We start from the raw sequence: 17,230 nt of genomic DNA on the forward strand, positions 1-17,230 counted from the left end.
TGAAAAAATGACGAAATACGGCTTTTCGCTTTTATGAAACGATTAATTACCACTCGTTTCTTAACTACCTGAAGGTATACCGAATTACACCGACCTTTATGACGAAGCAGAAGAGTCTTCGATTTCATACGTACGGTTCTCGATTCGAATACCGGCCGAGCTTGGCATTTTTCAATCGTTACAAAATTTCACATCGTATTACCAAACACATATCTCCAACGAAGGTTGCAAATCACAACAAATAAGAAGCGTACTTTTTTTAACAAAAATCTCCGCTAGTATTATCGTACATTAAAAAACATCGAACGATTAACGACCGTGCTGTGCATTTAATTGCAAATGCCGAATAGACTACAAATTCGGTTCGGGTAAATTAAAACTGTTCGCCCTCCGGGTTTTGAGGCCCCGTTCAGGTTCCCCTCGAAAATTAACGGGAGACGTCTTTCGGAAAATTTCGACTGAAACATCAGAGGGCCCTCCGGAGGGGGAGCTCGACCGGTACACAGTAAGATGATAAAATTATCGTTTCATAATGTATTAGTTCTACAAGTCTTGGAACTCGTCAGAAATAAGTATTCTGGAAAATCGGAGGGATAAATAAGCGAGGAAAAAATACAAACCGCATTTAGTAAACCGGTTCCCATAGTTCACCCCAGTTAATTAATACAGGATTGAGTTTCTAGACGAACGGTCGGTATTTATTATTATTATTAGCGGTGGCAAATGACCGTAACACTTGATGTACAGAAATATTTTGACCTATCCAACCAATATATGTTAAAATCGTAAACCGTTTATAGCGCCTGGGCTTTCATCCGACGATGAGCGTATTAAAATAATTTATTTATAATTACTATCCAACTTAACACTAAAAACGTTCCACAACTTTAAATCACACCACAAATTATGATATAAAAAAAAGGATATATATATATATATATATATATGTATATATAAAATTAATAAAAATTTTAACGAAGCGACCTAACACATTCCCTTTAAACGTTTAAAAATTTAAACGGAAATAATAATTTACACTTAAAAATTGTCACGCAACAGCATAACTGAAGATTTAAAACATAGCTAAAAAAAGTTAACAAAGCGCTCGACCCCTAAAAACCTCAAGGACGAATTCAACGTACAATAACAGAGGAATGAGGGAGATTCGAATCGCCCCACAAAGTTAAAAAATACATTTATTTACGATACGGAAATTTTTTAAGTTACAATAAATACAGTGTTATTAACCGAATGAAAACTAGATCGTCGGTCTATTTAAAAAATAATTTTCATAGAAACGCTACCGATCGATTCGAACATTTCTGTCACCTCCGTCGACATAACGTATTAACCGCAAGGGACTTAGATAACATATCGATACTCAGATTCGTATAAGCGTATGCCGGATTAGAAAGAGAACAAGCATCCGCAAATCAAACGACTAAAATCAACGGACGTTAAATATTAGAATGTAAACATAAGACATGAGAAAATATAAAATTTAACGAATTATTAATCAGTGAAACTCATTTTCGCGCCCGTAATTTTTTTTTAACAATATAAACCAAACAATGACAAACTATCCTTTACGTACTGACATTTCTTTTACGCCAGTAACAGTGCATCCTGATATATTAAAGATAAAATGTCAACTAAAACTGATTACACTTCGTAGTCGATAACCGCAATAAGATAACAGGCGGCAAATAGCTATAAAAAAAACAATAAAAATGAAAATTTAAATCACGTAAGCGGTTGCAAACACGGTAATAAGCTCTTACGTAACGTAAAATTATTACTTTTAATAATGAATTTGTTCGCAAGAGACTAAATAATCGATCAACTCTTCTGAACTGGAAGCTAAAAATAGAACGTGAAGCGATCGATGAACAAGCATGAGCGAATATATTTCTAACAGATTTATGAAATCTGCAATATAATTAATTTAAAAACTACGAAAACACTTCTTAAATAATTAGAGAGCTTGTAAAACCAAAATAATTTAAATCGACTACAGAAACCTATAAAATGTAAGCTACTGAAAGAAAGGTTAAAAAATTAATCCATGTAAAATTAAAACTAACAGAAATTTGTCTTCGAACATTACACAATAGATAAGAAACAAACATTGAATTCAAATAAAAAAAAGTAATGTTACATTATTTATTTTAACTACATGAATCTAAAATTGTACATTTTATTTTTTACACTTCATAGATATTTTAAACTAAATCACAATACAATACATAATAATAATAATAATAATAAAAAATCAATTAAACAAAATCAGTACAGAAACAGAAGTAACAAAAAATAAAACTTTGACAAGTAAAATATTATGTATTTATTAGGTTTTATTCAATTTTTTAAAGTCATAATCGAAATCACACAGAATAAATCATAAATATACAGAAATACATCCCCAAACATGGGGACAAAGCAAATTAACAAATATGTTACAAAAATGTTATACATTCTGAATGTTGCCGGTGGGGGTGGCCACCTAATGGGGTGGTGTAGGCTGTCGCAATTGCTTTCAACCAAAAAATGTCAACAGTACACTGCATACCTGTTGACACTTTTAATTTTGATCGATTTTGATGATCGATCAAAACAGATTGAGGCTTTAGTTTTGCACCTTATTTTGGATTTTGCACTGCACACCCTAAGATATTCCGGCAGATGTTGCAGATTAGAAACGTTTAGTCTTACCGAGATACCATGATTTACTGAATAATTACCTATCAGCCGCTTCATTTCTTGTTTGTTAAGCAAATCTACCCGCAGGACTTTGAGACAGAACATTAAAACCGACAAAACAGAATTACAGACGGAAGACTGTATCGAAAAGCAAACAGCATTTAAAAGTACACTTCCAGCCCTACTCGCTAATCTTCTGTACAAAATGGTGATGACACCCTGAGATGATTAAAAAAAATTATAAAATTTCAATCTTCAAACTTATCAGGTCTCTACTCTAAAAATAAGCAAAAAGACTAAAAGTTGCAGGAAGGGGCTGTTTCACAACTATTAGTACATAAGCAAATGATACACGTAGCATTACATATGACTGCTTTGAACTCTCTGCTGATGAAGAAGGTACTTATTGTATGACTTGAAACACAGGACAAATCTATTCTACTAAAATATTAATCGAACTGAACCCGATAAAAACCATAGGGCTAAAATAAAAAAATTAAACGCAATACTAAACTTTAAAAAAATTATAAAAACTTTGTAAATGGAAATAAATCGCATCAGAACAAAAACTGAAGCGAATCGATAAACAGATATTACAATATTACTAAACATCTGATCAGATTCTAATTGCAGTAGAGTAAAAACAAACAGAAAGGCTAATAAGTTCAGATTAGAACTGAGTTTGAGCAATAATGTGATTTTATATCTCAATCTGAAGCGATTAAATGATTAAACAGACCCTCGTAACTAATTAAACAATAAATAAAGGGTTTTCCAATACATTAAAACAACATTCTGAACGGCTTTCTGACTGATTACCGATGTATACTTAAATCTTTCTAATGAAATAACATTTTTCTTAGCAAATGTTTTTAACAGTTACTTGTTTAGTAAAAATTTAAGTTCACAAAAGGGTCTTGCTAAAACAAACACATTAGACACTAAAGTTTTGAAACGCAGACTACAACGAAACATTGAAAATATCATGATAAACAATCTTTAATAAAAGCGACTGGGTATTGTAGAACCGATAATTAGAAAGCGTATGCACTTCTACTTCTATAAAATTATAGTTTTTGATAAAGCATTAAAGAAATTAATGATAAAGTAGAAAAAATAAAACTAGCGATGAAATGCAATGAAAAACAACACCATCAATTTATTATCAAGCGAGAATGATATTTAATTATTTCTAAATTTAGAAAATTTGTCCTAGTAAGTTCATAAAACCTGTCGATTCTAATCCTAATGTTTTCAGTAGGTTAGAAATAACAATAATAATAATTAAATACTGTTCTAACAAATCCACTGTTTATGTAAATTAGTTCACAGGTTAGTGTACAAGCTTAACGGGCAAAAAGTTCAAAATCCAGAATATGAACACTATTATTCAACATTTACATAATAATACATGTATATTAACTAACGTTCAAGGACTGAACTTCCTTTAATAAGATTATTAAGATAATGCTATTGAAATATTTAGAAAAGATCAGGTAGCCCATTCTCAAGGAATTAATTTTGAATAAGTTCAAATCAAATGAACTCTTTAAGAATATTTAAACAAAAAAATCTCTTTTTAAATAATACTACGCGTTCGATCTCAGTCGTAATACTTGCAGAATAATCTAAAACACAATTTGAAGTTTATCATGCAAGAGGGTATCTGTGTAAATATTGCAACATTAAAAAAATCAAACAAAAAAAAAAATTACAGTTAGAAAATAAAGATTTTGTAGTAAAAGTTGTATTGCGTTACAGGTGTTTCACGCACAAGACAAACTTAGACGGTATTGTGACAAGAATCTAAGGTAGTACCTTTGTAAGAAAAAACAAAATACTTTCTACCGATTCATGAAACATAAACAAGCAATACAAGGATTATTCACTGCAATTTTGATGAGAAAATGGACAACTGCAAGAAAGCTCACCGCAAAAACAAATACAAAAACAAAAAACAAAAACAAATTAGTACACTGATTTTTTGAGAAAAAGTAGAAAGCGGATTGCCAGTTGAAAATATTGTTGAGATGTACACAAGTTATTCCGATGAAGTATGTCCAACCCCTGCGGTGTGTTATATGACCTGGAATTTGATTCCCTGCCGCAATATATGAAACTTTATACCAATGCTTCAGTCATATGCGTACAAAGAGTATATCGACCTAACCTATTATGTACTTAATTACAGCTTCCAATGATGACTTCAAAACGCATTAACAACAAGCGTGTAATCCTTGATTAAGAGTTATTTTTCAAATGCTCCGGTCAATAAATATAAGCGATAAGCAAAAATGAGGCTGAGATAACCATACGCCTCGATGTAAGGAAAGGGAGAGATCTATAAAGGGACAGCTTGACACATAAAAAGTCATCAGATTCTTCTTTTTAATGAATGAAAAATAACCGGTGCATATCTTTAATCTTAACTGTACTAAATTGCTTGCCACTTCAATTCTAGAAGATTTACAGAGCCGCATTTAAGGACTAATAATTTGGGCACGATGGACAAACATCCCCTACAGTCACCACGTATAATTAAGAATTTTACTGATGAACTGTTAAGAGTAAGGATTATATTAAATAAACATACCCGATGTCAATATATTTAGACCGAAGCGAGATACAAAGCAAACATCATTATTATTGTTTAAAAAATGTTAACTTTATAAGAAATTGAATGTCATTTAGATATGCTTCAAGCCATCTTAAAGAGCATAGGTGCTTTTATGTGATGTAAAACTTGATAAATTTTCCTTACATAACATATGTCAGTTATGTCTGTTTTAATATCAAACTTTATAACAGTAAAGACTTAACAGACATCTCGTTTCTATTTTACATTATTTACTAATTGTGAGCATTTTACAATAGCTAAAAACCAGAAAAATAAAGGAAAATATAAGACTGATAATCTAAAACTGTAAATTATGCTTCAAAAGTATCTCTTTTCTGAATTTATTATTATTGTATCTCGACTTTTGTCGAGATACAATACATCTGACAAGAGTAATACATTAATGAGAAACAAAGTTAAACTCAAACCGAGATTACACTTTATCAAAGTAAATGTAAGCAACTAATACATTTGTTATTCAAAATTTTTAATCAAATTTTGTTACAATGTAATCCAACGACATATTTTTTGAAGGATGATGATAATTAAGGATATAATAACTTATAATAAGTAAAATATTTAGAAATTTGTCAACTGTTCACTACATTTTGATACACAGTAATCGACAATTTTAATAGGTAGTTAATCGATACTAATCTACAGATATAGAGAATCAGAGAACACAAAAGGAGAAAAAGATCTAAAGGTATGAATCTACCTCCTCTTAGACCAAAAAACACTTAAAGAGGAGATTGATGTTCTTTAAACAGGCTCGGTCAAGAAAATTGTAGGATCTTGAGAAGCTATCATTAATTTTTATATATCTATCACCTTTAAAATCAAATTATGACTAAAGAAATCTGTAGTGATGCGTACAGGTATAATGCTTAAAAAATAAGTATGTAAATATTATATAATACAAAAATATTTTTAATTAATAATAATGCAACAGTATGGCTGCAGAACTGAATATCAAGGAAGAGAACGCACCCTAAAATAAATGAAACTGACTGAACCTAACTTTTACGCTATAATTCACTACAATATAAATACTGAAATCCGAAAAAAAAATCATGTAAACAATAACGATCTGATTAACCCTTAAATAAATATTATGAGATAACTGATAAAATATAAAGTAGATTAATGAGTTGAATTGCAGGAGGAGAATAAATTAACTAAGTAAATAGAAAAATGAGATAAGTAAATCACAGAATAACTAACATCCAATTTTTCACAACAAAAGAAATGTGCAACATCCTAAAATTAAACTACAATCTGTGAAAAAGAATAGATAATTGCATCGTGATGAAGTCAAATATTCACAACATTTTAGTTGTAAGAAATCCTTCAATTTAAAAACGGTAGCCAATTAATGTCACAATATTTTTAATTGGTTTAAGAGAGTTTATTTAACCGTGGTAAGACTAAAGACTTTTTTTATTGACCTGTTTCATTACACTGCAGAAGTTAAATGACAAACAGCCACAATTTCACTGTACATTGTTGGCATTTATTAGTCGATCGATAAACAATAGACATCTAGAAGACCATATCATGGTCAAGAAGTTAGATTGCATTACCATTATATCGTCTGTTCACTGAGAAAAAGACTACAATATTCCTTATTTACCACAGAGAGAAATATTTTAATAGATATTTGTATTTTACAATAATCTGACAAGTCACTACTGAACGTAACTCATATTTAAACTATAAAAATATTGAAGAAATAATGGTATGATAAAACAACATGAGAGTTCTACGATTCAGCTATTATATTAAAAGCACCAATACATATACCACAGTGGATTTACTTTGGGTTTACAGCCCCCCTGCATGTGCCCGTACACACGCACACACTTTAGTGAACATGGGTAGAAAACAAAATATACAGTATTAAACAAGCTTTTAAATAATCGATCATATTAGTAATATAATTCAGTTTCCACTTCTGAAACGATTAGAAAGTACGACAAACTAAGCTTAAAAACTTTACACTAACAGACAAAAAATTTTGCTAAACACTTTCGCTCCTGTAAGATGGTATAAAATTGATAAAAAATAGAAAAAAAAACCATAAATAGTATTTGAAATGATAAGGCAGATACTTGTAATATAATAATCGCAAGTAATAGTAAGGAGAGACATTAAATCATGAACTCACTGACACTATTACCAACCTGACAAGCAATGCTTTCAACTCTGTCGCCTGAGTCCGCTAACATTTTTCAACTAATATTATAAATGCACCTACTTTATTTATGCGCATCAGCAGCGGCAGGAGAATCTATATCATGCCATCACACAGATCTTTGAATATTTAGTGTAGAAGAATGGATTATTTTATACCTACCCTAACATTGATGACAAATCTTTACACGGTATTAGTCATCAGAGTTTAGAAAGCGTTAATATATAGAAGCAAAATAGTTTTACCTGACCACCTGAAGTAGCGCCAGAACCACTATTACTACTGAGGGGGGAGTATTGTTCGATGACAGATTGTAGCGATAAGCTACATATGCGCGGTGTATGGATTGCTGTCATCAACAATAAATTTATTGTTGATGACAGCAATCCCTCATACACAGCGCATGTAAACTGAATTTTCTAAACTTTGAAGAATAATACAAATGAAACAAAAAAAAAATTACTGATAATATACAGTAATTGAAAAACCTCTTATTGAAAATAAGAAAGTCAGAATATAAGATAACGTAAAGGAAGAAAAAATGAACCTGCAACAGAAATGGAGGAGACTTTAGATGATATTTTAAGGAAAAAACTTGTTAACTATATGAGTAGTTCACGGCTCAAAATGTTAAATATATTTTATAAATGATGAAGTCACCCGCCGGGATAAACAAGGAGCTTACATAAGCGAAGAAATATTTGTGCGGTTATAAAAATAATTATGATACAAGAATATGTATTACACTAATATTACCAAATGAAATAACAGAAAAGAGTTCTTTTATAACAAAGTTCAAACGCTGTTCTTTAATGTTATCAAAATAAATAAATCATTATTTGCTAAAATACTTAAATAACCATTTAATTTTAGATGTACATTTCTTTTATTTATGATCAATGAATTCATACCCGTTCAGTAAAACAGAATTCAAGTAAAAAATCTACATGAAACCAACAGACAGCGACGTAAATAACACTAAAAAAGAAAAAATTAAACTGGCCAACTGTACTTAAATAAAATTGTTAAATAACCTGCATTCTACAATAATTTACAACGACCACAACAGCTCCAATTATAGACATTTCCATTATACTCAAAAAAATACAAAACCAAGCGCCACATCGGCAGGATTCTGCTGACATAAAAAAAAACACATCACACTTGTATCCGTACGCTCAATTCTAAACAAGGTCAAAGAACTGTTGAGTAAGTACATGCACAAAGATAACTCTCCAAATTAGAGGATGATATCAGTAAAAAGTATCATGTCAACAAACGGCACAGATTTTTATGTTTTTCTATTCAGTTCACCGCACAGCAGGCAAATGCTGTACGCTAGTTGAAAAGACTGTAATAAAGTGCTAAAGTATGTCGGGTGGAAAATAGTACAACAAAAAAGTAACCTAGGGATAATGTTAATTGTAAGTCAGTAAAATTAAAAAAAATTTAACGTACAAGAGTAGTGAAGCTTACAAACAGAGCTTAATGGCACATTATTTGACAAAAAACATTTTACTAAGTATATTGAACTTCAGCGTGTAATAATATAGATTTTAACAATTAGCTTGTTCTTTAACCTACGATGAATGCGATTGAATTAACTTGAAATTAAGAAAATACAAAAAGGACGGCAGTTCAGAACAATCTACAAACAAAATGCTATGGTTATCTGTAACCAGTATTTTAATAAAATAAAAAACCCAACGTCACAAGATTATGAAAATAATAAAATAAACATTCACGAATTGCACGATAAAATATTGGTAGTATGGTCGACACAACAAATTTACTCTCAATCGATTAATAAAATTAGCGGTCTAGTTCATCTGCATCAAAGTTAAAACCTAACACCAAAATTTTGAATCTGTGGCAATTCTAATGAGAAATACCAACAATCTCATTGATATGTTCAATATATGTCTACTAATTCCACTTACAGCAACTAAACAGTACAGTACAAACAAAAGACGTGAAAATTTCATCAACAAGGACAAATCGTGACGTCATTACCCTGATGGTCAAGTTATATATTCCCAATAACACTTTCATGTCGATAAAGTGAAATTTTTTTCTTCCGGTATTTTTTTCAGCACCCTAAAAAATCGAACAAGTAGATTTACTGTCTTACATCAAATACAATTTTTGCTCCTTGTAGTTAAAATCCTTGCTACTAATTTCTATTCTTTTCTTTTTTCCTGAAAACATGTCAATGATGACATCAACGGTCCTTGAAAATGTTTATACATTCTTTTACATAAAAAAATCGAGAAAAACAAATGAATAAAAATCAAATGTCAGGGCACAACTGAATGCCATGTAGAATCCCAGTCACACCTGAAATTTTCTTTCATAGACCCGCAATCCCAGGAACAAAAATTCTACAGACTGCAACTTAAATCTCTATAACACAGTGATGCGTCAAAGCACTATAAAATGATCAACAGTTATTTTAAACAGTAATAATAAATAAAACCGTTCAACATAAATTGACCGCTGCAACATACTTTGTTGTAAAGACCAATTTCTGCTTTTTATGTAGTCTTTATAGAAGTTAGTGCACTTTGAACAATTTTTTTAAATTGCTTTTTTTTGCAGCGGATATCTATATCAATTTTTAATGCAATGTTAATAATGTGTTTGTTTTATATAATATTATTGTTTATGTTATAAGTAACATAAACAATGTTATAAAACTGTTACAACATAAACTATTATTTACAAATATTTCATAATATCCAGCTGCTGCACAAGTGATCCTACTGAAAAGTTACAGTTTAATTATAAAATACAATATACCGTAGATTCTGGGAATGTCAGTAACTTTTACTTAATGAAAACTGCGAAAACTTTTATGAATATTTAGTATTCTACAGGAAAAGAGATTTTTGCAATAAATACCTGACACTGTCGATTCAAAACAAACAGTTTACTAGTACATTACATCGATCCCATTCCTGGTTAAAACATCTCAATTTTACCAATAAATTCTGTGTCGCTTGAAGAGGACTTAAAAACACTCCTTTGGATAGGTTTGTTTTGCTACACGGCCTGTTTAAAGATAGATTATTTTCTCAGTATCAAATTCTCACCCTTATGTTTTTTATTCAAGTTACTGAACTAGATGCTCGATCGATCTGCACCATTCGTTGTTCTACAACAAACGCTCATAAAATTCTGAGTAAAAATATTCCTTAAAAATATAACAGTTATAATTAAAAAGACTAATACTGTGACTTTATTAAAGTACTACAGTCAAAGAGGTCTTAAATGATCCTTTTATAAAATTGTAACCCATCAAAAATAACAAATTATATGTCACTCCAGCAAAAAATTACATAAGAAATAACATTAATACATCTTGAAAGATAGGAGTAACCTATTCAATTAATTCAAACATGCATGTATAAAATATTTACCAACTTTTGGCAATGCTGACATGAAAGTAAAAAATTTATTTCATAAATAAATTCTGGTTCATAAATTTATTTCATTCATTCTGTGCTTGTAGAAATTAAAGTTGTGATGATGATAAAATATAGTCAAAAACTTATTACTTGCTATTATAATCATGATTTACATTCTGTGAATCTTTTATGAAATTCACATGAAAGAAATGTTTGAACCCGGTGATGATTAGCTTAATATTTCACATCATAAATAAAGCACCGGAAACAGTGATCCTAGATACACAATAGCATCACAAATGAAAACAATTTTAGAAATTTGTTAAGACAAGTATACAATTCAAATGGAGTCTATCGATAAAAAAAAAAACAAACTATTATGAAAGAGAAAAACTACCTTCTGTAAAATCAACAAGAATAATAAATAACAGCATCATCTTCAAAGAAGAATATATTTACACATATCCATTTTTCATGCCTAACAAACTATTATAGACATATGTATTCAGCTTGCTATATGGAGCGATATCAAACTTATATCTCAAATTTTGATTTAAGAATAAAATTATCTTACAAAACTGCAGTAGACTGTAACCAGCCAACCTTAAACAACAAAAACTATTAGCCTATATAATAAATATTATATTCACAAGAATAGAATAAATTTATCTATAATTCAACAACACAACTAATAATAGGATAGAGTTCTCTAAATCCAATTGGTTAAGCTAACTTTTTCAAGTTTATTATATAAATGAAACATTAAGTAAAAACACATCAATAAGTTTTAAGCAATTTAAAACGTAATTTCTTAACTTTAAAATAAATAAGTAATATTTAATTTTACAGTTAGAATATGAATGGACTCACTAAATCATCAACAAAATAAATTTAAAAATAATAAATTAGTCTAACTTCAATTAAAATGATTACAATTTGGAACAATCCATTCTTAAAGAAAATAATTCTTTATTTTCAACTATTTTCTGAAACATTATGAGTCAAATGTACACTATTATTGTTGAACATGCAACCACAAAAACACATTAATGTTAATAAACTAACAATAATTTAAATTACGTTCAGACATCACATGTTCATTAACGTAGACATAAAATATTCTTTAATAGTTTAATGACAGAAACCAAATGAACATTCCTGACCTTTTACAGAGTAAGGCAAAAACATGACAGATTTGATGCGATGCTGAAAAATATGAATGAGCAGTCGTAAAAGAATTAAACTTCATATGCATTAAAGATATAAGAAGATCAGTTAATAAACTATGCACAATAGGAATAATTATCTGACCTAGGCCTAGGTCAACAAAAATGTTAGGTTACTTTTTTCTCCAGTTAATTTTTACTTTCGTAGTATAAAAAGTTCATATTAACATCGATGCTATTGAACTGTTAATATAGGTCTAAAATTACACTTACCATAGAATTACATCAGATGTAATATTTAAAATTAAAAAATGTGTAACAGTAGAAAAAAATTTAAGGTTAACTTTTTTAAAAAAAATCTCGAGGTTAATTATACGATCGACGTGCACAGGTTACAGCGCACACTCGTATAGCTAAATAGTCCGATTCGTTAAAACTTTTTCTTAAGCGTAAAAGGCAACTACACGAATTTAAAGAACAGCATTTCACAGAAATAAAAATTTTAAACGACCTTCAACGAAAAAATCGGCAGCCATGTTGATGACATGAAAAATGGCTGGGTAAAGCGCATGATAGGTTTGCATACCACAACTCTTAAGAAAGGCATGGTTTACCCTCCTTCTTGTAACGACATTTTTCAAATTAAGTACGTAATTAAAATCGTACGAACTTACTTAAAACTACTCGTAGTAATTTTAGAAACTTACCGTTCAACTTGTCAATAGCTCTATCTGCTGTAGATTGGTCGGCGCAATCGACAAAAGCGTATCCACCACGTTTAATAAGGATTGTGCTACACGATAAACTATTCTCTGTAAACAGTTGTCTTAATGCTCCTTCGTTCACTTCAGCCGGTAAATTCCCCACATACAGCTTACTCATTTTAGAGTGTCCAGTGTCCACTAATTTCATACAGTATAAAAATAAAATATGAATAATGACAAAGCTAGAACACCGCCACAAATTGTAAAGCGACAAGACCGCTTCAGAAAAATACACAGCGAATCCACGGCCTGCTTCAGTGGCGCCCTCGTCAAGCTACCTACCGGCAACCATGGCCGGCAAGATTGAAAAAGTCGTTACTCCCTACTATTGGTTCCAGTAGGGTCATGTGATCGTTTGATTTCCCGCCTCTTCTGATTATTGGTCGTTAACGTCTTATGACCCTATGTACATCGGACTGCAAAATAAAAATTGCATTTTTAAAAAGCATAATAATGAAGCCTTTAATAAAATGGTCGCTTTATGAACTGCACCCTACTCATAACGCATCAGTCGATCAGGGAAAGCGTGATAAGGTGTATTTAATGAAAGCATGATACAAACACATTTTATTTTTTATAAAACGTAAATACTAAAACGATAACTTTTCAACAATATGAGTATGTAAAATTAAACGACTGTCTTCACGGGTAATTAAACTTAAGTCTTCTCTTGAAAATCTTAATAAAAATTTTTTTTTTTTAATTTAAAATTCAAGAAAATTTACATTTTCTAATAACTTTTTTTTTTAATTTAATGAATTTCAATTATTCTTAAATATTATTTACCGTCAAAATCAACAAAACCAAAGTGACGAGCAGCGGGTTTTTTTTTTAATATAAACAAATGGGTGTAATAAAAAAAACAACAGAATTACGTTTTCGGATAGCTAATTTTTTTATTTTATTTATTTTTTTTTTTTTATACTTTTAAGACCTTAATGGATCACTTTAGTTCATTGTTTTTGGCAAGTTCTTTCTTTTCTTGCTGATTTGTTGTTTTTCAGCTTTTCTTTTTTGCCAGTAATTTCTAAGGGTTTCAGATCTTCTTGCCCTTTCTTGTTCAGAGTACACCCGGCTTATTGTTTTCTTGGGTTTTGATAGGAATCTTGTTTCTTTATTTTTTAATTTCTCATAGTTTCTGGTTTCGTTTTTAGGTTTTCACAGGTTATGTCTAATTCCTCCATGTCTTTCTGTACTTCGAATAACCAGTTCGGTCTGCTTTTCTTGTTCCAGAAAAATTCGATTATCCGTCTGATAAGTCTGGTCTCTTCCATTCTGAAAATATGTCCTAGAAAGGAAATTCTCTTCTTTCTAAATTTATTAGTTATCGGGATGATCGTTTTGTAAATCTCTTCGTTTGGAATAATTCTCCAAATCCCGTCTTTTTTAATGTTTTTCCCGATGCATCGTCGTAGAATCTGTCTTTCAATCTTTTCCAGTTTGTCGGTAAACCTTGTCTGGTACGGTCCAAATATGGTTTCGAATCGGTAAAGTATTTCTGGTCGGATTACTGAGTTATAATGTCTTATTTTTGTGTTTATGGACATGCATTTTTTGTTATAGATGTTTTGTGTTTTTATTGTGGCTTTGATGAGCGTATTTATTCTTTCATTCCAGTTTGGATTTTCTTGGAGGTTGTGTGTGATGTTTTCCCCCAAATATTTAAATTTTTCTACTAGTTCTATGTCATTATTGTTTATTTTTACTTTTCTTATGCATAGTGGGTCTCTCACCATAATTTTGGTTTTTTCGTATGACATTTTTAGACCAATTTTTCCTGCAGTTTCTTCCAGTGTTGACAGTTGGTATCTGGCCTCTTCTATATTTTGGGCTAGTAGGGCTAAATCGTCCGCAAAGTCTAGGCAATTTACTGAGATATCTTTTCCTATTTTAACGTTATCTTTATTTAATTTTTTCCAATCCCGTATTATAAATTCAAGGGCACAGTTGAATAAAAGCGGGGACAGTCCATCTCCTTGTCTTAGTCCTGTTTTGATGTCGAATGGATCAAATACTTCTCCCCTGAATTTAACCTTGGATTTGGTATCCGTTAGTGTTAGTCCGATGATTTTGACTAGTTTTTGGTGAAGCCCTAAATTTCTCAGGATTTTTAACAGGGATTCTCGAAGTACACAATCATATGCTTTCTTGAATTCAATAAAAGTCACTACCATTTGTTTATAGCTAATTTACTACATAGAAATAAATATGGACTTATGGTACCGGTATTTCCTTAAATTCGTGATATAACCTAAACGTAAAATTTATGGTTATCGAGTGAAATAAATTAGCTACATTATTATTAAGCTTGAATTTATGAAATACCGTCAAAAATGTTCATTGTTACCGTATATTTTTACAATTAGACTATTTTTTTTTTGCTCCTTACTCTAATTAAAAACCTACTTTCATTAAAAAAATTTTGTGTATGTGTGTGTGTGTGTGTGTGTGTGTGCGCGCGCGCGCTTGTGTGAAATTAGGGGACATTTAAGCATAGGACATAACCTACTTTAACACTCTGGAAGTACCTTCAGCACTTTTCTCCGTAAAAATTAGGATCCAAGGAAAGCAGAAGTAACAGATTTTACTTCGGTTCTAGACAACCTGAACGATGCTTTAAGAAAAATGTATCTATAACAATGTTAACAGACAGGATAGGTTGCGTCGTCAGAACCTAGAACAATACAGTAACCTTTTTTGAAACGAATAGCCTTTAACAAGATAAAAGAAAAATTAAACGTCAGTGAGACTAGCCGATTAGAAACAGATTGTTACGTATAAAACACGTATAAATTCTTTTTAGGTGGGTCGGTAATATAAAAAAAATTGCAACGTTAGCCAATCTCACGTAATCTAATTGCAAGGTAAGTGCTAATCTGGTACGCCAAGGTATTGTGCTAACCCACCGGGTCGGTCTAGTGGTGAATGCGTCTTCGCAAATCAGCTAATTTCGAATTCGAGAGTTCCAGCGTTCGAGTCCTAGTAAAGGCAATTACTTTTATACGAATTTGAATACTAGATCTTGGATACCGGTGTTCTTTGGTGACCATACATCAATGGTTTCAATTAACCACAGATCTCAGAAACGGTCGACCTTTTCTTTCTTTTTCCTGTTTAGCTTCCGGTAATTACCGTTCAGATAATACTTCAGAGGATGATTTGTGTAAGTGTAAATAAAGTGTAGTCTTGTACAGTCCGAATTCTACCATTCCTGAGATGTGTGGTTAATTGAAACCCAACCACCAAAGAACACCGATATCCACGATCTAGTATTCAAATCCGTGTAAAAATAACTGACTTAACTAGAATTTGAACGCTGGAACGCTTGACTTCCAAATCAGCTGATTTGGGAAGACGTGATCACCATTAGGCCAACCCAGTGGGTTAAAAGAAATGGTCGATGAGACTGTACAACTTTACTTACACTCATACATATCATCATTCATCCTCTCAAGTAATAATACCTGGCGGTGATTTCCGGAAGTTAAACAGGAAAAAAAGGTATTGAGCTATGCTAAAGTTCTTTTCTTTGGATGGATAGAGCCGGCTGGACAAAGATAATTTTTTTTTTAGGAAAAATCAAATGTAAACAGACGAGGCAAATTTCTGAAATCTGGAGTACGCAATCTATTACCTTTATTAATATCTCGACAACATAGACCCTAGGAGTAACTTGTTGGCTAGATTCATTCATATTTAGACAAACCGAATTATCCTTTGTCCTTCTAGATAATAACCCTATGTCCTTCTATTAACCGTCCTTCTTTCTATTAACCGAAAAGAAAAGCAAAATCAAAATATAAAAAAAAATGTTCAAACGAAAATCATTTTAAACTATATTTGCCTTTATTCTTGTCCCCCTGAAACCTTTTATTAAAGCGCATTTCTACTATGTGTATAAAAATTTGAAAATTTTCGTAAGATAACGAAGAAACTTATTTGAAATTTAAAAAAAAGAAACAATTTATATGAAAGTCATTTAAAATTCTGCGCTTTAATTACCGTCGATCGAATTTTTTGTCAAAATATATCCTAACTTATAAACGTTAAAAATGGTTTTGCCAAAAGAAAGATGTAGTCCTGTCTCCGTCTGAAGTGCAAAAAAAAAATATTTTAAATGTTACGTTCATCCGTTGAATATTTTTATTAAACCTATTTAATTAAACCGCTTAGTTAAATTTTTTAGAGAATAAATCGCTAAATCTTGTAAGAAGATAAGTTTGTTCTGCGTTTAAAAAAAATTTAGGTGTTTAAACTTAAACTAGTAAAATCGATGGAAAAAACTGACAACACAGTCGTAGGATTTTCCCGTCATGTGGCTTTTTCTGATGCACGGCTTACACACGTATACACGCACAACTTAATTAAAAATATTTATCATT

General features: G+C 30.9%; 1 protein-coding gene across 2 annotated transcripts in view; it reads right to left on the minus strand.

Annotated features, from left to right (window-relative positions):
* The window catches only part of Imp (IGF-II mRNA-binding protein), a 227,493-nt gene extending 214,380 nt beyond the window's left edge, over positions 1-13,113 (minus strand). For both annotated transcript variants that reach the window (XM_075357133.1, XM_075357132.1), the window contains exon 1: positions 12,792-13,113. In XM_075357133.1, coding sequence (XP_075213248.1) covers positions 12,792-12,996 — 205 coding nt within the window. In that variant the 5' untranslated portion in view covers positions 12,997-13,113. The remainder of the gene's footprint in view (positions 1-12,791) is intronic.
* Positions 13,114-17,230: the final 4,117 nt, after the last annotated feature.

The sequence above is a fragment of the Lycorma delicatula genome, chromosome 2, assembly GCF_047948215.1.
Source record: "Lycorma delicatula isolate Av1 chromosome 2, ASM4794821v1, whole genome shotgun sequence".
In the NCBI taxonomy this organism is placed as follows: domain Eukaryota; kingdom Metazoa; phylum Arthropoda; class Insecta; order Hemiptera; family Fulgoridae; genus Lycorma; species Lycorma delicatula.